This window comes from Cataglyphis hispanica, chromosome 18, assembly GCF_021464435.1.
Source record: "Cataglyphis hispanica isolate Lineage 1 chromosome 18, ULB_Chis1_1.0, whole genome shotgun sequence".
NCBI lineage: Eukaryota > Metazoa > Arthropoda > Insecta > Hymenoptera > Formicidae > Cataglyphis > Cataglyphis hispanica.
In genome coordinates this window covers 3,645,422-3,667,351 of record NC_065971.1, presented here as the reverse complement: position 1 = coordinate 3,667,351, position 21,930 = coordinate 3,645,422, and the positions used below count along the sequence as shown (strand labels likewise).

General features: G+C 38.6%; 6 protein-coding genes across 7 annotated transcripts in view; 5 read left to right on the top strand and 1 right to left on the bottom strand.

The window, feature by feature from the left end:
* LOC126856191 (INO80 complex subunit D) overlaps positions 1-21,930 on the top strand; it is a 424,295-nt gene that overhangs the window by 115,016 nt on the left and 287,349 nt on the right. The gene's annotated exons all lie outside the window — the stretch shown is intronic.
* Positions 10,767-11,554, top strand: LOC126856209 (uncharacterized). The gene has a single exon (XM_050604505.1). It carries the CDS (start codon positions 10,855-10,857, stop codon positions 11,542-11,544), a length of 690 nt encoding a protein of 229 aa, XP_050460462.1. The 5' UTR covers positions 10,767-10,854; the 3' UTR covers positions 11,545-11,554.
* LOC126856428 (uncharacterized) lies at positions 11,820-15,479 on the top strand. The gene is made up of 2 exons (XM_050604896.1): positions 11,820-14,763; positions 15,348-15,479. Exon 1 carries the CDS (start codon positions 11,839-11,841, stop codon positions 14,686-14,688), a length of 2,850 nt encoding a protein of 949 aa, XP_050460853.1. The 5' UTR covers positions 11,820-11,838; the 3' UTR covers positions 14,689-14,763; positions 15,348-15,479.
* Positions 15,600-16,763, top strand: LOC126856208 (uridine diphosphate glucose pyrophosphatase NUDT14-like). Its single transcript, XM_050604504.1, has 3 exons — positions 15,600-16,096; positions 16,306-16,379; positions 16,515-16,763. Exons 1-3 carry the CDS (start codon positions 15,600-15,602, stop codon positions 16,670-16,672), a joined length of 729 nt encoding a protein of 242 aa, XP_050460461.1. The 3' UTR covers positions 16,673-16,763.
* Positions 16,843-19,156, bottom strand: LOC126856194 (beclin-1-like protein). Of its 2 annotated transcripts, none has more exons than XM_050604481.1 (5): positions 18,928-19,156; positions 18,248-18,408; positions 17,770-18,182; positions 17,179-17,667; positions 16,843-17,063 (listed from the first exon to the last, which is right to left on the bottom strand). In XM_050604481.1, the coding sequence occupies exons 1-5, from the start codon at positions 19,043-19,045 to the stop codon at positions 16,943-16,945; spliced, it is 1,302 nt and encodes a 433-aa protein (XP_050460438.1). In that variant the 5' UTR covers positions 19,046-19,156; the 3' UTR covers positions 16,843-16,942. The 2 variants fall into 2 exon arrangements, with proteins under 2 accessions (XP_050460438.1, XP_050460439.1); XM_050604482.1 differs by having other exon boundaries at positions 18,924-19,051.
* LOC126856199 (homeobox protein homothorax) overlaps positions 19,767-21,930 on the top strand; it is a 203,176-nt gene continuing 201,012 nt past the window's right edge. Inside the window, exons 1-2 of the mRNA XM_050604488.1 lie at positions 19,767-20,023; positions 21,043-21,159. The gene's annotated coding sequence lies outside the window, so the exon portion shown is untranslated. The remainder of the gene's footprint in view (positions 20,024-21,042; positions 21,160-21,930) is intronic.

Below are 21,930 nucleotides of genomic sequence, written 5' to 3'. Positions count from 1 at the left end.
AGTCGTAAGACGTCAATAGCGCGCTAATGTTTACATCGCCAAGGCCGAATACAATGTTATTGTTTTCGCGGCCGAAAATATGTTGCGTACTATACGGTGTGAAATATTAAATAATACAAGTATTTTAAATTATAGAATAATTATTTAATAAACGATTAATATAGCATGGAGTTTATTATTATGTTTATTCAAACCTGCGACTTGACTATTTTATTACGCGTTCTCTAGCCGAATCATATTTAAATTGTCGAAAAATCGAACGATAAGTATCGGATAAAATATAATTAAAAATCAAACATTTTTAAAGAAATCATTATTGTTTATAAAGAGAGAGAGAAAGATCGCGATAAAACAATAATTTACAATTTTGATTCTAATCATTTCGATCATTTCTTGATTAAAACGTCACGCAAAATACGCGCTTTGAACTTTATTCATTGTGATACAATTACGTATTAGTCAAAATTTAAAGTGTGAAAGATAATTAATTATTTATCATATCAAATTATTTCCCGATATTTGTCGCGATCGCGTTGAGTAGAGAAATTTGATGAAGTGTCTCTACTTCCTTACTGTTCGGGTGTCGCCGTGAGAATAATAAAGCCGTAAGTCATAACACGTTACAAGAGCGCGTTAATGTTTACGTCGTCAAGACTGTGTACCATGTTATGTTTTGATAATTTGTTGCCGAAATATTTTTCGTATATATATGACGTATATACAAACGGAATATTAAATTATACGTATATTTTAAATTATAAATCAATTATTAAATTAACAATTAATATATCAGGAAGCATATCATTAATTATTCGGATCTGCGTTTCGACTATTTTATTGCGCGTTCTCAATTCGAATTATGTTTAAATCATTGAAAAGTCGAACAATAAAACATTGGACAAAATATATTTAATTTTAAGTATTTTTAAAGAAATAACTATTATTTAGAGAAAGAGACAGGAAGCGAGGGGGAGAGAGAGAAGGAGGAGGAGGAGGAGGGAATAAATAGATAGATAGATAGATAGATTGATAGATATATAAATAGATAGATAGATAGATAGAGAGAGAGAGGTAAAATTACCATTTTCTGCACATTGTACTTTCCCGTATCTACGAATGCACTGTGAAATATTCTATCCGACAATAAGAGATACTTTATCCGATATCGTTGTACTCTCAATTTTTTAAATATTTTTTTTCCCCTAATATTTTGCATAATTCATATTTAATTTTATGTATTTCAAAAAAAAAGAGGAAAAGGATTTCTCTTTCTCTATTTCTTTTGGGATTGCAACATAAAATATTTCAATTTATAATTATTTAAAAAATATTAAAATATATGTGAATATATACGGAGTGTTAAGAATTTAGAATTTAATATGTATTCTTTTACCCGGGCTTTCTTTTTAAGTAATTTAGAATTGGCTTTCTCCCATTGAATGAACAAAGATATAAAAATAGTTCTATCAGAGTCAGTAGATTAATCTGTTGCGTCGCTTTCACGTATATCAATAGTATCGATACGTCCTAATCAAGTATGTTACACACGTACATGTGTCATATACTAAACTCGTCTCTAAACCCGTATTGTACCTGATTATACATGGCGTTGCCGGATCGCGGCTTGTATAACACATAAAACGGACGCGATGCTATCGCGGGGTTGGAGGAGGTTCCGCGTAATCTATCCAATTATCGTTCGATCAGAGCCGTATCCCTGGATGCCGGGCCCTTGCGCCGCCACCGGTTCGCCCGAGAGTAACCGGGAAGTTCTTATCCAGAGATAACCGGCTGATTCGGCGCCACTAGCTACGACGCTATTACGAGATTATCACCGTGGCGGCATTAGTTTACGATGCAAATATCCATTTTCAACATTTCATTGTTACGACATCGCTTATATGTCATCGACAATTCGTAAAAGATCTATGCTAGCATACGTTAAACAATCCTATCATCGACAACATAGAACAAATTTGATATTATGTTGCTCCTATAAAAGTAATTTTGTTACGTATAAAAATAATTTTAGAGCCACATGTAGCGTCTAAGAAAATCATCGATCAACAATAAATTTCTTGTGAAATTAAAATTTATATATTAATTAATATTAAGTTTTTTTTTTTACTATGTACGAGTTTCATTCTGAGGAAATAAAATAATATAATAGTGCTCTCGATGGTACTGTTCAGTCTTCTTTGGGACGCATATTTAGCCCGATTATTCAATTCCATTGACTAAAATTAAATCATTTCTTCCGAGTGCTCTTCCGCCGTTGATCGCGACAGGATCGCGAGAGCTCGGCGCAAGCGGTGTGAGTTTGCCGATAGAGAGCAGCTAAGATTTTCCATCGTGCATACACGGCAAACGGCAACGGTCCACGGTCCGGGCCCTAGGGTGGGGTCACCGAAGGTTGCGCAACTCGCGGCTATTGCGCGGCGGCACTGCCTTCCACACGATTGCCACTTTAAGTGCGCCATAATGGCAGCGGGGCTCGGTAAGAAGAACGCGATCTTAAGAAACAGCTCACGGGGCTGCCTCGCCGGCAGGGCCCTCCGTCTCGGTTTTACTCGGTTTCGCTCTCTCTCTCCGTCTTCTTTTCACTCGCCGAGAGCACGGCCCTCCGTCGCCGGTCTCGCGCTCTCGCTTAGGTGCTCCTCGCGCTTCAGGGCCCCGCGGATGCGGATCGCCGTTGGGCCTTTCACTGGGGGCCTGCGGGCTACGGGTCACGACCTTACCGTGGTCTACCACTCCCTCTTCGCCTTCCTCCGGCTCCCTCTCGTGTCTTCCTCCTTCCTCTCTTCCACGCTCGCCTCTTCCTTTTCTTTTTCTCCAAACATTTTTATCTTCCTCCTTGCCGCCCCTTCCCTCCCCCCCCACCTCCTTCGTCTTTGTGCTTTGGCTTAACTCGGCTCCCTTTGCCTACCTCGCTCTTTCCTATCTTTCTCTTCCCGTTGTCCGCTCTGTTGCTTCTTCTTCTTCTTCTTTTCCTCGCTCTTTCTATTACTCCCGTCGAGAGATCCACGTTTATTCCACGTTATTTTTGTTACGTTTAGACAGCGAAAATCAACGTGTCGTATGTATCGCGACTTTTTTCTTTTCGAGCACGAGAGACGTGAACGTCCTTGATTTCTTGGCACATCTAGCCCCGAGGCAATTGCATATATCAATTCGTTATCAACGATATTACTCGCGCCGCAATAATCAACATAAATCTCGCGAGTGATGATGGTTTTGACGAGGCAAGCTCGCGATGCGACGGACACTTTTTATATTGTTGCGAGTTCACATCGAACGGATCATGCGAATCTCTCTTCTCCTCGTACCGTGACGATCCGCCTGGCCTGATTCCGCATATTCATAGCCTGCTCATGATCATGACCCGCGCGATCGGAAGAACTTAATCATCGCGGTAGAACGTGTGCGAACTCGCGTCCGAGTGTGAGACTGGTTTGCCTCGACGATGAAATCTATTCGAGAGCCCCTTAATTTCGCCCGGCTGTGATTAACCCGTATGTTCTGTCTTATATTTATTTGACGAAGTCAAGACGAGAATATACGCGCTGTAAACGTGTCATATAGTTTGACCGCTCATCAAAAATAACACGAGCTAAAAAAAAAATTGAAACTATTTTGGAATTATAAATCCTCTCAAATGCCGTTATCTTATCATGTTTATTCATTCTTGCTTGGCGCGATTAATTTCGGCAGCGAATAATTATAGCGTATTCGCGAGGCGCAACATCCAACATTGATGAACGCACACGAGAGACGATTATATTTTTGCTGCTCGTTATTGGATTATCGACGGTTATCAGAAAGATCGTATTAATTTCTGTGCTATTATCGAGTGAAAGCCCGACTCACGCGGCAGCTTGGACGAACTCATTCAATTAGACAGCGAGTTTAACTCTCATATTAATATAATAACGTTGTTGATTAAATCTCCTTGTACGAGAAGAAGCAAGAGAAGAACTTTCTCCCATCAGCGGGAGTTCCTGGGAGTAATTTGCGAATTATAAATCGAGCAAATCGCGTGTCCGGCGGAAAGTTTAAGTATCAGTATTCCCGATATATAGTCCAAATAACGGTGTAATTGTGTAATATAAAAAAGGGATTCTTGTTCTACGTTCGATAGGTATTTACACGTGAGTTATTACACCTGCGCAGGCTCTACAATAATCTATATCCCCTTACGACTGCTTTCATTCTCCTGTAAAGTGTTTTAGAGCTTCTCAAAGTGGGTGCCCCCGATCGTTCTCTCCGAGGTAAACCGCTTCATCGTCTTTAAGCAAACTAGCTGCTTTCGAGGCAAGCGACGCGTCGCTAAACTCGATTTTCCCTCTCCCTTTCTCTTTTTCTCTTGAAGATGCATCCCGCATCCATCGGTGCTTATCGGGCTCTTATAGTTCCCGGTAAGGACTTTTTTTTTATAGCTACGTACGCGATTTAATAGCCGATATGCGAGAGCAAATACGCATCTCTGCGTTTTGTGTATTTAACGGTTGACCTAAAGACGCATAAAAAAGCATACGGGGCCATATCTCTCGAGTCATTCGTACATAATCGCGATACGCTTGATTCCCCGTTTTTGGCGGCGGCGAGAAACATATTATTACGATGGCTGCATCACGCTTGCATTTTACGATGAATGTATGTATAACTAAAACACGATTAACGTCGATGAAGATTATCATTAAAGCGATACTTTCTCGAGCCTTGCAGCCTTTGAACGTTTTAATTACATCTTAACAACACCTCTTGATTTTATTTCGATAACCGTCGAGTCATTGATGACACGTAATTACGGTAACGATGAAATTTTCCCAGGATAATGAATCGATGATGATGTATCTTCAAACGAGCGCTAACTTTTGTGCGTCAGAACTTTTCTCATTGATGGCGATCATTGTCATCTTTTTTATCATTAATTGTGTACTATTGTCAAATTACTAAATTGTTGTTGCGCTGTCATAATTTGTTTTCAAAATCGCAAAAAGAGACGATAATGATCTGCGAAGAGAAGGCTATTTACGTTCCACGAAGTGATTGAATTACACGATGAAATGAAGAGCGTCCGGCAATCGAGCAAAGTTACCTTCTTAAAAAAAATTTAATGATACTTCGCGTATTCGCACTATGTTATTTGATCATATTCTTAAACGCACCGCGCGCTTTTTACTGCGTTATGTCGTAAATATCATTTTACAGAAACTTGCCGAGTACGTCGATACAAGGATCACGGAAAGCGAACTAAGTTTATTTCTTTTCTTTTTTTTTTTTATATATTTAGACAGATAAAAAATATATTTATTCTGGAAATAGCTAAAGAAATATATTCAAAGAAAAATATTCTATTATTTTATTTATTTTGTTACATAAAATTATGAACGAATCATAAAAAAAAATTATGAAATTTATGATTTTGCAGAATGTAAGATCGCACATATCGCAGTTGGCGTATAAAAGTTTGCGATGAAAACGTGTTTCCCGTTCCCAGGCGAAGGTGCAGACCGTAGACGCTTCTTAAAGTGGACGAAACAGCCTTGAGATTTAAACGCGCCTGTTCATTTCGGCGGTAACTCTCTTTGTCGCTTCCAACAAAAATGATTGTCAAGAACGGGTTAAGCGCCGTGGAAGACTGTCGTAAAATAAATGTCAAGTCTAACGCAATTACCGCCGGTACTGCTGGAAGTCGTTGTCGTCACGAGGCATGGCGTTGGTCATTAATTCTCTTAATTTGTGGCACAACCGAACGAGAGAATCTCTGAAAGCCTTAGTAGAATATATCCCCGTCATTTCTTTTCGGCATTTTTTCAAGGTACACGGGCATGAATGAGTCTACTCGATGAGACGAGGAATATTTTTCGCGTCTTTTTCATGAGCGATTAACATACAATGGCGTATTATCCTTTGTATCATAACGGTATGCTTAACCATATGATGGTTAATCACGTCAAGTGGTGGATAATGGGTGCTAATTTGTGCGGGCCATCTGTTACGAGGAGGGGATTGTGAGCGTATGTTTATCGGTTTTTGCAAAAGTATAGGAATCACTCTTCCTGTAATCATTCACGATGCTATCTCTCTACGATTTCACTCTGCTCGATAATTTCGTACCTATGATTATAATGATGGCGAGGAAAATATAATTGATAATACATGTTATTGTGCCTCCCTTCCCCCGTATTATGTAATAATAATCTTTCAAATCAGAGCGTGAGAAACGAGACAGACCTTGCACGTTTCTTTTAATCTTCCCATATGTCATACGTCATTAGATTTTACTGCCACATAGTTGCATTATATTTTCCGTCGCATTACTTTTTTGTACAATTTATCAATCGATGCGATAACAACGTGAATACCATCTAATTAACTATCATGCACGTAATAAGTAGGCCGCGTTGCATAGGATTATTTTATCTCAACCTCGGTGAAACCGAGGCCGCAACGGCCGAGGGGTTAAGCATGGCAACATCAATTCTTAACCTTTTAATACTATCGTATCGAGACCGACCGACCGACCGACCGGTTGGTAGCCCCGATACAGGATAACTATCCGCTCATCGTTCAGCGAAATAATCTCTCGGCAAGCCACCTACGGCTCTTTCAGCGTGGTCGAGACACGCACGAGAACAAATTGGGATCCGCCGGTTGTTTGACAAATTTCGTCTAGCGCCGCGGGAGAGTAAGTCCTCTAATATACCGATTATCTTTTTCTCCCTCTCTCTCTCTCTCTTTCTCTCTCCCTGCCTTCTGGGCCTTCCATCACGACGGGCCGTCTCGTTTCATCACCACGAGACCTAGTTGGTCCGCCACGTAGCAGTCGAGCGACGTAGTCGGTATTACGCTCTGCTCTCAGGTATTCGTTGCACGAATACACTCCTGGCCTGGCCCTCCTCTGCTCGGATACCACCGCGCGGTGTTCATCGTCTACGAATACATTCGCGCGCAACGAGGAAACACATTTGTACTGGAGAGTGGAGGGTACCAACACATCATCATTCTCGCGGCGAGATAGGCGGTAGGACGAGAGTGGCCTACCACTCTTCGCGCAGAGAGGAAGGTACCGCTATCGCCCTCTGACCTCTCGAAGCAAGCGAACGAGGCCTCCTTCCACCGGCACCGGTAATTTTGCCTTCGATCCCGGCTTCCTGGTGCTACCCAGATCTAGATCATCGAAAATCTAAGTCCAACGCTTCGCGCGCATCGTGACATCTCGTTTTTACCCGCGAGCGATCGCGTCGCACGATGGCGATTCATGACGTGCTCTTTCTTTCGAATTGAAAATAGATCGACATATATCACTTAAGATTAATTCATCGGTAGTCCATCACAAATTTTAACATAAAAATCGGATATTTTATTGCTTGACAAATATCGTATTCTCCATATAAAATAAAAAGTTTTTAAAACAAGTTTGTAAAACGGTAAATGTAACATTCTAACATTACATATCTTTTTCGTCATTTATAGAAATATCAATTTTGTTGGAATTAATGTTGATTTATTCATACAAAGCACGGATTTAAATGATAATTATCGATAATACATACATGAATAAGTTAATCTAATAATATAATTCAACTGATAGAAATATCAAGAAAAAATTAAAATAATGGTGACATCTATCTATGAAATATAATGTACAAGGAACAAATGATGATGAAACAAGATTCGCAGACAGGCTTTTAAAAGTAACTTAAGAAGAAATGATAAGTTTCTTTCGTAAAGAATCTTTCGCAAATTACAAAAAATTGCGATGCTGATACATTAACGATACATAATTATAACTCCAATTAGTGTAAATTAAAAGCAAAAAAAAGATTTTTTTTACTCATATTTTTTTCTTTGTATATATTATTTTGAATTTTAAAGCAATATCATTCACAATAACCGCATTATGCACGATCGTATTTTAACGGTAAAGGAACGTCGTATTGACAGTTATCCGATTATTATATATCAAAATTGCAAGAATCATAGAAAAAAAAATCTATTTGGAAAAAAAATTTACCTGTTTTGATTTATACATAAGTATCATTATATGAAGGGACATGCTAGTCGTATTTCGACACGAGAAGCAACGGCACCTCGCAAAAATCTACAGCGTTAGGTGAATTCGAAACGAGAAACGGTTCTTAGCAGAAAATTATTCAAATTGCCGATGAACTTCGAAACTCCGGTAGAGTACATGCTCTGCTCTCCGTATGTATTGTAACGAGTATGTACAAGAGTAGAATCGAGAGAGAGAGAGAGAGAGAGAAAAGCTACCTATCTGCCTACGAGTATAGGGAGTCGAATAATTGGTGTACAACGTCGTGGGATCGTCTTGTGCCCGATGAAAGTTTCTCCATGTTTATAAGCAGTGCGTCCACTTAAGAGCAACAGAAAATAGATACGGCATCGTAATGTATTTGGGTCATAATACGAGAAAGAAAGAGGAGGGGAAATATCTATACGACGGCGTCTCATCCTGTCGCAAAGTACATTCCATGCATCTTCTTAAATGCATCCTGCAGTGACGTGCGCAGATAACGGTCATTGATGGAACCGGAAATGAGAGGTACCCGTCGTGGCGCGCTATCGTGGAAAGATTGTAGATTACAGTGATTAATCCTTAAGCGGACACGCGACACTTAATTTGATTACGGATACTATTCTTCACGTACGTTGCTATTGTTTAAGCCCGCACTCGTGAGTTTCTAGCGTAAATACATTATAAATTACGACAGCACGGCAGAGTGCTATGAGATCAGTCTGCATACGCGTAATTATTGCACATTGTTGAATTCTTTGAAAATTCGTTGTGTGCACGGTGTCTAATTTGAGATAACACCAGTGCACAGTTAATTAACATTTGCCACAGCAGGAAACAACGTAATATTAATTCGACGATTGCATATAAATGACATCGTGCGAAACTCTAAAAACAGGACTCGAGTACTTTAAAAATAAATAAAATATTTTACGAATAATACGAGCGCTTAAAAGGAGCTAAAAATGCTAAGTTCCTTTTCGCATAAAGAATCCGCGGTGAATTAACATCCACTCGTTCGATCGTTATTTCCGGTCATTCGAATACCCTTGCGATTATTGCCGCCGACCCGAGGCAGTTCAGATTCCCAGGCATGCTCTCGTAAAGAAACGACCACAAGCGAGTCGACGATGAGGAAAGCGATCCTGACGGTCGGGTCGCACGATTAAAAGACGCTTCTTTGTCGAGGAGAAAAAGGCAGTTGCAGGAAGCGAGAAGATTGTCACCGTTACGAGGCAGGAGAGACGAAAGCAACGAGTAACTTGTTGAGGACCTCTCTAAGACCAGGAGGATATTATAAGTCCCTGGTCCTCGCGGACGGCAGGTCGAAGCGAGGAAAAAGGAAAAGGCGGCGCGATGAGAGAGCATGCATCCATCCGTTTTAATCGCTAATCACCAATTATCTGAGAAACGTTCCGCGCCCAAAATCCCCACAAACATTTTAACGAGCCGCCGTGTCGCCCAGGTCCGGAATTTTACTTCGAGGCCTCGGCAGCTTCCACGGCATCCACGGATATGTGTTCAGGATATATCTCTCATCCTGCTCCGTTGTCCATCCTGTTCGTCCCATTCGTCCGCCTATCTCGCTTGAGAATGATCGTATGCGTGTGCGTGCGCGCGCGCGCGCGCGCGTCCGTACCAATTAGTGCATACTTGGGCTCTCGATGTTTCAGAGCCCAAGTCCTTCGAAATGCTCCTCCCTTCGAAATGTACGAAATAAATATCCCGTCTCAAACGATCGTAAAATCTCGTTAATATGAAGGATTATTCATTGCTAGTGCGACGATCGATTCTCGAACAAATTAATAATTTAAGGAGAGGCTTTATTAGCTCAAAAAAAAAAAAATATCGCATATATATTTTTAATTGAATTTTGTGTAATATATAGATTTGAGAAATTTAGAAGCTATTTTTCTTTAGCAAAAATTCAATTGTCCTAGATAAATTTGTCACGCCACATAAAAAAAGAGCCTATCTTTTATTCTATTTTCTTTAAACTTAAATCAACAAGATTCAGTCGTCAAAGAATTGGGAGCAAGTGAATCGCACGTTTCGCAGATACATGCGTGGGCGTTCGTTCGTCCAATTACTCTTTTTAATGGGGAACACACGGAAAGTATGAATTTGCGAGGGTGTCGTGTCTACCTCGCAGGTTTTCGTAACGGTTCTAGCGGCGTCCCTCGGATTTAAGTATATACCACTGTGGGAGCTAAGTAATAACTGCCAATGGAATTAGAAACGCCGAAGAGTCGCGCAGATAGTGGATGGGATGTACGTGACTGTAAGTTGATAATTTTTTTCTCTCCCAATGACGATGCATACGTGCATATGCGGAAGTGAAAGAAACTGCGCACGAGATGGTATTTAAAATCTATCTAGAGAACGCGTCAAGAGAACATTTTGTATGCCATGTCGATTAAATTAATCTTCTTCGATCTTTATCTCGCACGTTTCTCTCGGCAAAGTGCAATTTGTTCCGCGCATAAAATTTAGCGAAATGACCGGTCGGCAATCAACGCGCGTTGGCGATGCGAATAAAACATAAAACCCGGACGACTCGAATTAATTGGCGATTATCACGTTGACATAAATCGAGATTCGACTGTTCCCTCTCTATCTGTCAACCAGCATCTTCAAACCTCTAAATTTTTAGCATAAAAATTCTCCGTAAAAACGTACAATATTTTTTTTCGATTATAAAAATTCTCGTTACAAAATTCTTTCAAGTACTTAGACGAAAATATCAATGACTCAATCGAATTTATCTTAATGACATATATGACTTAATTCTCGGCGGGAAGTGTCTCAACGTCATGTCTTGCCTCGGCGGCCACAACGAGCAGATCTACCTAGTCGAGATACTGATTGATAAATTGACGTTGACGCCTGTTAAAATCAAAGACATCGGCGAACATCCTATCGTGATTAAGATCGTATTCTTAGATCTCCCCCTATTCGAGTTCACGCGCGACTATGATGCGTCGAAGCGCGGTCAGGAGGACATGCGTTTCCTGATTGGCAAATGCTGTCTATTCATTAAGCGACCGCGGGATCTTGTTCACGAACTTCGCTCGACAAAAGTAAGAATAGGCGTGTTTCGCGGGGGTGACACTTATCCTACAGCGGAGACCGATTTAACTATGTCGGGCTGTCTCTGTGATCAGATCGCCATGATTGATAACGAACCCGGCAATCAACCAAAGCCATTTATAATGAAGGGCGATTTTCACCTTCTCGATCCGGGTGAGCAACCGTCTGGTACGTTAAATATGGAGCTCATCATCGTATGTCTCGGACGTATTTCTAGGACGAATTACGAATTACTTCCAAAATCTTTCATTTCCGGCGAACAAGACAAGGAACGGGAAATCTATGTGAAACGATTCGTACCGCCCGAGTTTCTCGAAATTCCTGAGAAGGTAGAGATTAAACTCGAGAAACCACCGAAAATAGAGAAAAAGAAAAAAGGAAAAAAAGTTAAAAAGAAAAAAGGTAAAAAATGATCTCTACAAGTTGCAACGAATTTTTTGAGTTCTGAAGTGAGATTCTCTGCTCATCAATCGAGTAATTATTTTATAAATTCGTCGCTATGGTGACCGTCTGACAACTGGAAACGTCATTTGATAGAGTCAAGGCTTAACGTGCGAGGGGATTTTCCGGCCCGCAACGTTTGCAAAATTAATGGCGCGACTCATACCGATTCATCGTTAACGTCGATTCAGACTTATTTTCCAAATTTATTGTGTTGTCGACAATCGTGTATATATCTATTAATTCCCGTATTCGATTCAAGCAAAATGGCCTTGAAGAAGAAAAAAACGACAAAATTTGAAAACGAACAATTATACATGCTTGAAATTCTCGTTGATTGTTTAAATTTGTGTCCTGAGAAAATTATTAATAACGAAAAACACGATTTGATGATACGTGTAAACTTCATTGATTTCACGTCTGTCGATATCATCGCCAAAGAATTAGCTCAGCTCAAAGATAAAGAAAGTAAGAACAAAAAAAGACGATTCTACGATGAGTGTATCAACTACGAGGGTAAGACGTGTCTGTTCATTCAAATGCCAAGTAATTTAATACGATCTATAAAATCGAATCCTCTGAGCGTCGAAGTGTATCGAAATCTTCGCGAAAAGGACCGTAATCCGCGAGATGACGCCGGTCAGGTTCTTATCTGCGCGGCAACGGCATTTCTGCCAGTAAATTTCTGCAATTGTGTAACCATGGCTAAGGACAAGATAGACGGACTATCAAATCCGTATACGCTGATGCAGGTTTACACCTTGACCGACGAGCAAGGGCATCCCTGCGGATCTATTTCGATGTATTTGAGACTGTCGTGTTTCGGAAGCTCCATTATCAATCATCTTACGCTTCATGAAAAATCGTATGTGTTTCGAGGATTTCCTCTCGGTGCAAAATTTGTTGGTTCCGCGAAACTGTCCGACAAAAATATAAGCGATAAGACAAATAGGATGAATCGCGACGACATGTTCTCATTATTGAATAAGATTTTGGATCCCGCATATTCGAAATTAAACGACGAAAAAGATGTAGATACAGAAGCGCGTTTCGCGTTGACGAAACCAGAATCGTTACCTAGTCTATCAATGAACCAACCGGGATTCGAAAAGCTAACGAGCGCTGAGAAACTAAACGATCGCAAGTATCGCGGTTTTGTTTACGAGATATATCCGAACGAGCCTACTTGTTCATGTCTACCGACAAATCAATCAACGCATCCTATGATATGTCGTTCCGGATGCGTTCACTCTTGTTGTATGGGTTTGAAAAATCCCGATATTCTTAAAAACGTTCCATCGCTCGCTCCTGATTGCATCGATAATTTACATTTAAGTGAGGAACAGGACGTAAATTATGACAATATGAGAATAAGAGGTGGCAAGGACACAGACAATAATCATTTAAATAGCAATGCGGCATGGAACAAGGAGTATACGGTATGGAATGAGTGGTACAGAAATAACAATTTTAAAAATCGTATGAAGGGTGGAAGCGACTATGGTGCGTCGGCGTACGCGGCTTCCGAAGCGACTGTCATATATGAAAAGAATAAGGAAACAGGCATTAAGTCACCGTACAAATCACGTCCAGAAACTCCGGATAATGGAAAGAGTTGCGTTTGTCCGGAGAAGAATCTGTCGTCTTGGAGAACGGGGGCAAACCCGTCGTGCACGAAGAAACCTTGCGTGGGCGCAGATTGCATGATACGTGCCTTTAAGGAGGTTCAAGATTTCGTGGACTCGATTGGCAAGGTGCCGGGCCTGGTAGGTCTCGGCTTGATGGATCCGTCCGAGAGTCCCTATTTCAGAAGAGAAATTGATAAAGATTATGCCGTCCAGAAAACACCGAGTGAGAAAAAACGAGCGTATCCCCTTCCGACATTGCCGAATTTACAATGTATCACCCCTTACAATACCCAGATTAGTAAGCCCGTTGTCAGTGTTCCTTCTATAACTTACACGACTTCCATTCCCATGACAGTGGTTCCAGGACGCACTGGTGTCGTACGCGAAGCGATACCGACATTCCCGGAAGCGACGCTAGTCCCGATCTCTGTTAAGAAGAAGAAAGAGGAGAAAAAGGAAGAAAAATTGGAGAGACAGAAGGAGAAAGAGTTGGAAGTTACGTCGACTGTACCGTCGGAAATCGACATCGGTCCCTGCGGCGAGCCAAAATGCAAATCTCGCCGAAAAAAATTGCTCAATACTCCCGCAAACGTGACGTTATCGCAAACCGTGGAAGAAGCGCAGAAATCCTCGATACCGCCGAGTACGATATCGCCGACCATCGGGATGAAGAACATTAATCGTTTCATCAAAAAACATCCGAAAGGTAAACTTCCACCTGGTCCGAGTGGAGATCGCAACATTACGACCGATGTCTACCCAATTAAAGTTAGCAAACGCGTGATGCGCCACATTTACTCGATCGGAGACGTTTATCCCGGGACTAATTACGGCCACAAGAACTGCATCGATCCGCGAATGAGGGTGCCAGCCAACATGGGCTGGTTATGGAACGTAAGCTCGATGGTGGGCACGCTGAAATATCCGCGTATGGGTTGGAAACCGGGCGCGATTGACCGTTTCTTGAACGTATTGCTGAAAAAAGCTAAGGATGCTTCCCTCATAGAGGATCAGAGTCGATCAAAGTTGACACCTTCGCGCACCGCCCTGCGACGCAGTCCCCCCAAGTTGTTCAAGAGCATAAGTTACATTTCGCTGAAGAAGGAGGGCGAGGATGAAGTGGAGCCGCCGCCTACCTTGCACATCCACCGGAAGGACGGCACGTATTACGTGACGATGTACCCGATTCGGCAGGAGATCGCGGATGTGCCGCAGCTCGAAGAGCCGATGAAGCCGCTTCAGTTCAAGATAGTACGCAACAAGGACGATGCCTCCGTCGCGACGAGTTCCACGGCGTCGGATATGGAAATAGAATTCTCGCCACCGGCGGCGGTCAGCAGATACCGCAAGAAACCCGACGTAATTCACGTGGACACTCAGGTCAGGCAGCAGGAGATCCTGGATGCCTTCAAGACGATAGTCGTCGACGTAAACGAAAAAGAAGTACCTAAGAGGAGGGAAAGGAGGATCAGAAGAGCAAGGAGGTAACGAAACCTTGCCCTCTCCCCGCCACCGCGCTTATCGTTAGCATCGCATCACGAAAGGAAAGCAGCATTATCGGAGGTTCGTATCTCATCGAAAAATTTAAATACAGTGCGCGCCACGCGGCTCATAAACGTTATAATGATCCTAATTTCGTACGACGCGTTAAAATTCGATTATGCGTGCCCCGTACTTTTCACGACCCAATCAACTAATTGCAAAAATAATTTACCGCGAAAAGATGAAGCGATTACGTCCCTCGTAAATTTAATATCCATTGATATGTTAAAGTAATCAATATTATATGTTTAAAGGCGGCAAGCGAGATATATGCATCATATATATTAGAATATATATATATATAATATTTATAATTATATAATATTATATCTATTCACACATTTTCAAATCATATAGTGTAAAATTAAACCGTTATAAATATCTTTAAAAAAGTCTATTATTAGTAAGTGAAAAATGAATATTCGCAATAACTTTAGATAGTTCTATACAATTACATGTATAAATGTTATAAGATATATAGATTTAAAGAGAGAGAAAAAAGGAGAAAAAGAGAGGACAAGAGAGAGAGAGAGAGAGAGATATGCGCGTTACATACAATAACCAAGTTTTATTATTAGAATCAATAGATTAATATTATTCATTAGGACTCACCAATGACGGCACATTGATTGAAGAAGATGCACATAGAAGAATGACAAGCTCCACGCAGTTTATCGAAATTCGAGTTAATTAAGCCGGATATCACGAAACTCTCTCTAGCACAAAACACCACCGGAACGTTTAAACTCGCTCTACTTTCCGTTCAATTCAACTTCTCGCACTTGGTGTCATGTGCGACATCTGTCGTCTGTGCGCGTCTCTCAAATTCAATTCGCTTTCGTTATCGACAAGAGTTAATGAATCGGCCTAGTCGGTGCTCGGTGTTACTTCGTCGTATCTTGACAATTGGAATGAATGTCAGGACACAGGATGAGAAGAATCAGATTGTACGTAAACGGATGCTCGATCTGCACGACATCCGTGTGGGAAAAGTGCCGCACGACTCGCCGTGGTTGAGAAACGTCCGTCTGCAATATTCGCAAGACGGCCAGCGTAAGGAGTGGGACGTGATAAGAATCCACGACAGCGTGTGTATAATTATCTTCAATATAAGTCGAAAAAAACTTGTGTTTGTCAGGCAATTTCGACCGGCAGTATATTACGCATTTCTACCGGAAAATGAAGATAAAGTCGATGTCGAACGTTATCCCGCAACGCTCGGAGTAACCTTGGAGCTCTGCGCTGGTATCGTAGATAAGGACAAGTCTCTCGTCGAGATCGCCAGGGAAGAATTAAGAGAAGAGTGCGGCTATGAAGTACCTGCTTCGGCGTTTACGCAAATCGCCACCTATTTGTAAGTTTTTCGCTATACATTTATGCTACAGCTTAATTACTGTCCTTTATCTTTGTATAAGAAAAATATAGCAATTTTTAGTGCATTAAATTGTTTGTAATAAAGCTTTTTTTTGATTTACATATAATTACAATTTGTTTTGATGAATAAAATAAATTGTATCACAGAGAACACAAATTAAAGAGATGTTTTGTATTCTTATTTTTTAGATCCAGTGCTTCTGCTAGTGCAAAACAAACTCTTTTCTATGTAGAAGTCACAGATGATATGCATACATATCCTGGTAAGTTTAAATTGTAAATATTTTTTCTGAAATAGATCTTTCATTGCACACAGTAATTTTACAAAGGATATTATTTTTCATCAATACACCATATTTCAAGTATAAAAGCAATTTGTTTAATTTTTTATGTTAAAGGCGGTGGTGCTGAGTCTGAAGGTGAACTTATAGAAGTGGTAGAATTGAGCATTCCACAACTAAGAGACTACATGAAATCTAAGGAAATACAAAGCCCATCCAGCTTCCTCTTTGGTGTGTCTTGGTTTCTGTTTAATAAATCTGAATATTGTTCATAGATTAAACTAAAGGTCATTCTGCTCTGATATCTAAAATAAAATAAAGCAGTACAAATTAGTCACAAATAAAAAAAATTGATTCTGAAAATTACACCTTTCTAAATTAATTACAATTTTATCTTTATAAATTAATTACAATTTCATCTTCCTAAATTAAATTACAATTGAAATCGTTCAACCGCGTTTATTTACAAATAGAGCATTTATACACAAGCAATTATGGGATAGTTGCATAATTAAAGTTACGCAAAATTTTACAAGCACTGACATTCAATTAATATTCAGTTCATCTTTTGTAAATTGAGAGCTAACCCATGCAAGACCCCATTTTAAATTTGTTAGTAGGAACTTTAAGGCTTTAGTCCATTGTTCTTCCGAATTGAATTGTATCCTGAAAAAAAAGATTAAGAAATATTAAATAAGATATATTTTATATATTTTGATTTTCTCAAATATAGGTTGAGTGATTTAACATATAATTAAAATTTGTAGATATTCAAACATACTTAATGGAATACGAATTGCCTGTCGCAGAGTCTTCAATTTTACCACGATCCATCCTGTATGGCAAACAAAATCCACTGTCTCCTTTTTCCACTTGTTCCTTAAACTGTTGCAAACAATCCAGAAACGCCACCATAGCTGCATCGAATTTCGTATCCCATAAAAATTTGAAACCTCCGCTTCCATATAATGGAAGCTCCTTATTTTGATCTAATGCCTCGATATAACTATGATTGCCGAACGGCACTAAACGAAAGCGTTTGAACGTTAAATTCATTTTACGCGCTAGAGCAACTAGCAAAAGAGTCGTTTGTCCCCACGCGGCGTTTATTTCACTCCAATCCACTGGCGCACTCGGCAATCGTCCTAATCGAAACGAATTTATGGTTCCAAAGTGGCCCGAATGCCAGATGTGAAATGTGGCATTGAAAACATTTGTTTTTTTCAATCTTTCTAGTTGAGAAGCTGCGTATGCCAGTTGATTGTCCAGGCTATGGAAATATTCCATTTTAAGTGTAATAAAAATATTAATAAACAATTATTATTTTTTTTATATGTGGAAAAAAGACAAATGTTGGAGGAGACTTATTTACCTGCGACATTCATCTTCAGCTAACATGAGATCTCTTCTGTGCTTGGAATATTCTTTCCAATACCTATCCTCCTCGCTTTGTAATCTCTCTCTTTCTCTTTCCTGTTCTGTTATGGCATTCTTAGTGGCTATCTCCTCTTTTCTTAGTGCCTCTAATTCTCTTATCATTCTTTCTTCCTCAGCCTTTACATCCTGCAATTCTTTTGTAAGATTATCCATCTCTACATCTTCATGTCCTTGATATTGCTGTTCAATTTCCAGTTTCTTCAGGTACTGATTATAATCTGACCATTCTCCTTCTGTCATTCGTAATTGCTGATCCATTAATAGCAAAAGACTATCGGTACATTCATCACAAAGTGGATGATCTGCTGAACTACTACTGCTGAGAATGTCAAATAATGTTGCTCGCACCTGGAAAATATCAGAACATAACATATGTAGATTTTATTTAAAGTACCTCTCAAATCTCTTTGTACCTTTAAATGATGACTTAAGCTTTCTGTTTCACCTGAATCACCAACTAACATAAATCCATTCGTACCATTTCCTGATTCAGTCAATCTGAATGGTGGAACTAAGTGTTCTATACTGTCACTCTGGGGTTCTAATTCTCCGACAACTTGTTGTTGTATAGGAACTACAATAAAATAATAATTATCTAACATTTGCCACTTGTCTAAAAATGATAAAATATTAAATTAAAAAAAAGATATTAAATGATTTTATTTTATACCTGTCATCAAATATTCATGTATAACCAAAAGATATATAGAATAATACTAAAATAACACTTTTTATATAGTCATATTGCATATAAATCACTAAGAACTGAAATTGCTTGTTACTGTGCACTAAGTGACATTGCATATACATAATAATTTAGATATACTCTCTTTATCAAAGCCATATTGTTGACATATAAATGCTCAATGGATGATATATCCATTTAATGGAGTTTGCGCTCGTTATAGGATTAAAAAAATCAAATTTTATTCACAATGATTTCGAAAACACAAATAATGACGTGCTGTACATAAATTGTAAACGACTAATAGAACATATGCAAAGAAATATTATCAATGCGAGAATAGCGAGCAAGGCAATCGACTCGATTATATACGTCGAGAATTGCCAGATAGAAATAGAAATTACCTACGTGAGAGTTCTGCGAGAGTGTGCTCCCCAAGACGATCGAAACTCGAATCTAGTTTCAACGGCTGTAAACATCGTTGACACGCGAAACTGACGTTTGTCTTTAAGTCTACCATTGTCATCCGTCGTCTACCGAGGAGAGAGCTGCTCACTATACAACCTGTCGTGTTATTTACGTATACAATATACAACGCATCTACCGTTCTCTGTGATGCTTGGGGTCAGCTGATATTGCTTTGCCAAGCGTCCGTCAGTTAGCGCTATACATCACCGTTGTCAGCGCAAAATGTATTTGTTGTATTTATTTTTTTCAACGTAAACAGGGGTATGTTGAGCGCATCTAATATGTGGGAATTATTATGTACAAGGAATTCATATTGATGATGTAATGTAGGAGATAAAATAGGCTCTCTAATATAGATTTAGTTTTTGTACTGAACATTCTCTTTTTAAACATTGAAGCCGATTAATTCTGTATTCTCTCTTTCTCTCTTTTCTCCCGCTTTCTCCCGACACAGAAGTTTGTTATTCGTTATCTACTGTCGATATAATATCGCTAATTATATATTGCGTAATTTATCATATAAGATTTATCGCGTAGTTGAGAAAAATCTTTTGTTTAAATATTATTATAATAGAGATAAAGCGAGATAGCATTAACTAGAAAGCGATAGCTCTTATGAGAGTAGCCTGAAAATTGAGACGAAATTTGAGAGAAAATTGAGCTTAAAACTTGCCGCTCTTCGCGACAAATTCAATGCGCTCATAGTTTCGAGAATCGCAATTGTACTTTGAAGATAGATCATCATCGCACTTCAGATCGTTAGTCGTGAACGCGTCGCGGTGACTCGTAGAGTCGCATTCGAATCGCTTCGTGCTTTTCGCGATTATTATATTGTCTAAAAAATGGATTTCGGGCGCAAAAACTAATCGCCAGCGTCGTATGAAGTGTCGGGTATTCATGATGTATGAAGCACGATCGTTATTATTGCGCCAATATCGCGATTCGGGATCGATGATGTTTCGTATCTGTGAAATCGATCGAAATCCTTCACGCCATATTGCAATCTTTAACGGTCATTCTAACGGATCATCCCTAGGTACGTGCATATTGTTTGTCCAAAAACTAAATACATGTTAATCTCCTGTCAAATACAGAGGATACAATTAAAATAGATAATTCCGGTACTACTTCTAGGATCGTAGTATATCGATCTTTAAGAAATATCGCTCAATAATATTTCGAATCGCAATCACATACGCGCCACACATACATACGTAAATGTACCATGACGGACAGTAAAACTACAAGCTGCTCACAATTGTTTTTCCGCTCAGTTATTATCTAAAAATATGACTTCCCCTCCCTCCTCTCTCTCTCTCTCTCTCTTTCTCTCTCTCTCTCTCTCTCTCTCTCTCTCTCTCTCTCTCTCTCTCTCTCTCTCTAATTTTGCTGTTTAAAAATGAGCGAGGAACTATTGAACAAGGAATTATTGAAAATCAATGTTAAATTTTATATAAATGTAATTGTACATATGTCCTTATTTTTTAAAATTAACTTTATTGATTTATAAAAAATTACAAAAAATAATCTTTTTATTGCTGCTGTAGTTTAATCAGCAATATACATTTTTATAATTTTATATCTGAAACTGTGTATGTGTGTGCTGTATATATTTTCATCTGAAAATTAGGAGATAAAATTATTTGTTTTCTATAGTTAAATCTGAACTGATGAAATAATATCACAATATATTATATCTATTATTAGTCATTTTTCCAATTATTTCCATGTGTTCTACTTAATATTCACGAAACTTTAACTAGATCTATGTGGGTTTTTTTTTAATAATATTTTATTAATAACTTTTTATTTTTTATTAATAACTTTTTATATTTTATTAATAAATTAAAATTAATATTTAATATTTATAACAGTTTAACAATAAAAAAATACATTATTATTTAAAAATAATTTATAAATATTTCAATTTATTGTGATTATCAATAAATTTATAAATTATATATATATATATATATATATATATATATATATATATTTAACAAAAAATAAAATATTTTACACAATTATTAATATAGATTTAAATATAATTTACAGGAAGCTGACACACACATTGAGATAACTACCAGTGTATCTGGCTGCTTTCGAATTACACAGAGGGTGCTACTCTCCGCGTACCGCCGGGCGATGACGTGCTGCAACAGAGGGTACTAAGTGAGTACCAATGAGATGCTGCACTCTAGTGGTGATGGTTTCACCTATAGCACTAGTAAATCTCTGCTACTGACTCGTATTTTAACTCTCTGCTTCTTCAAGGCTATCCCATGATTTTCTCATATAAAACAGATCTATATAAAAACCAAATATTAAAAAAAATATATTTTGTATTAGAATTGCATATCTAATGGTAAGACTATGGTATATAAAAAACATTTTTAATGGATAATTTATTCTTAATAAAAGTCTATTAATTTCTTATAATTGTTCATACATATATTGCATATATTTTTTACTTTTTTAACATCTCACAGAAGAAAGAATATATTTGAATATTTGTACATTTATTTGTGAATATATATTTTTAATTCAATTTAAAAGTTTCTCTTGTAGGATTTTAAGAAATAAATATTTTTTGATGCATTATACAGAGATTTACTGGTGCTATTTTTTATATACGATTTAAGGGGAAGGATTTGTATCCTCAGAATGCTGAGATGCCTAACTTAAAATTTTATGTGACGTACGATATAAAATTATTTTCCAATGACAAAGAGCATACACGATCAAATTTTATATTAATATGACGAACGGTAGTCATGTAGAGTATCATGTATACTAGTTTATGTTATTATATATATAAATGTCTACGCGCACTTTAAGCCATGTTCGTCATGTATACATAAATATCGAATAGAGCTGCCAAGGATCAACAGGTGGCAGCTCGTTTCTGCTTCTTCGCTCGCGCGATATAACTTGAGTTTCACG

Bases quoted from the DNA above. Each gene is read 5' to 3' on its own strand.
- LOC126856194 (XM_050604481.1), bottom strand. From the start codon at position 19,045: ATGACAATGGTAGACTTAAAGACAAACGTCAGTTTCGCGTGTCAACGA. The intron at 18,183-18,247 runs GTACAAAGAGAT...GATATTTTCCAG, and splicing joins GCTTAAGTCATCATTTAAAG to GTGCGAGCAACATTATTTGA. The intron at 17,668-17,769 runs GTAAATAAGTCT...ATATTTCCATAG, and splicing joins GCTGAAGATGAATGTCGCAG to CCTGGACAATCAACTGGCAT.
- LOC126856428 (XM_050604896.1), top strand. From the start codon at position 11,839: ATGGCCTTGAAGAAGAAAAAAACGACAAAATTTGAAAACGAACAATTA.
- LOC126856208 (XM_050604504.1), top strand. From the start codon at position 15,600: ATGAATCGGCCTAGTCGGTGCTCGGTGTTACTTCGTCGTATCTTGACA. The intron at 16,097-16,305 runs GTAAGTTTTTCG...CTTATTTTTTAG, and splicing joins ACGCAAATCGCCACCTATTT to ATCCAGTGCTTCTGCTAGTG. The intron at 16,380-16,514 runs GTAAGTTTAAAT...TTTATGTTAAAG, and splicing joins TGATATGCATACATATCCTG to GCGGTGGTGCTGAGTCTGAA.
- LOC126856209 (XM_050604505.1), top strand. From the start codon at position 10,855: ATGTCTTGCCTCGGCGGCCACAACGAGCAGATCTACCTAGTCGAGATA.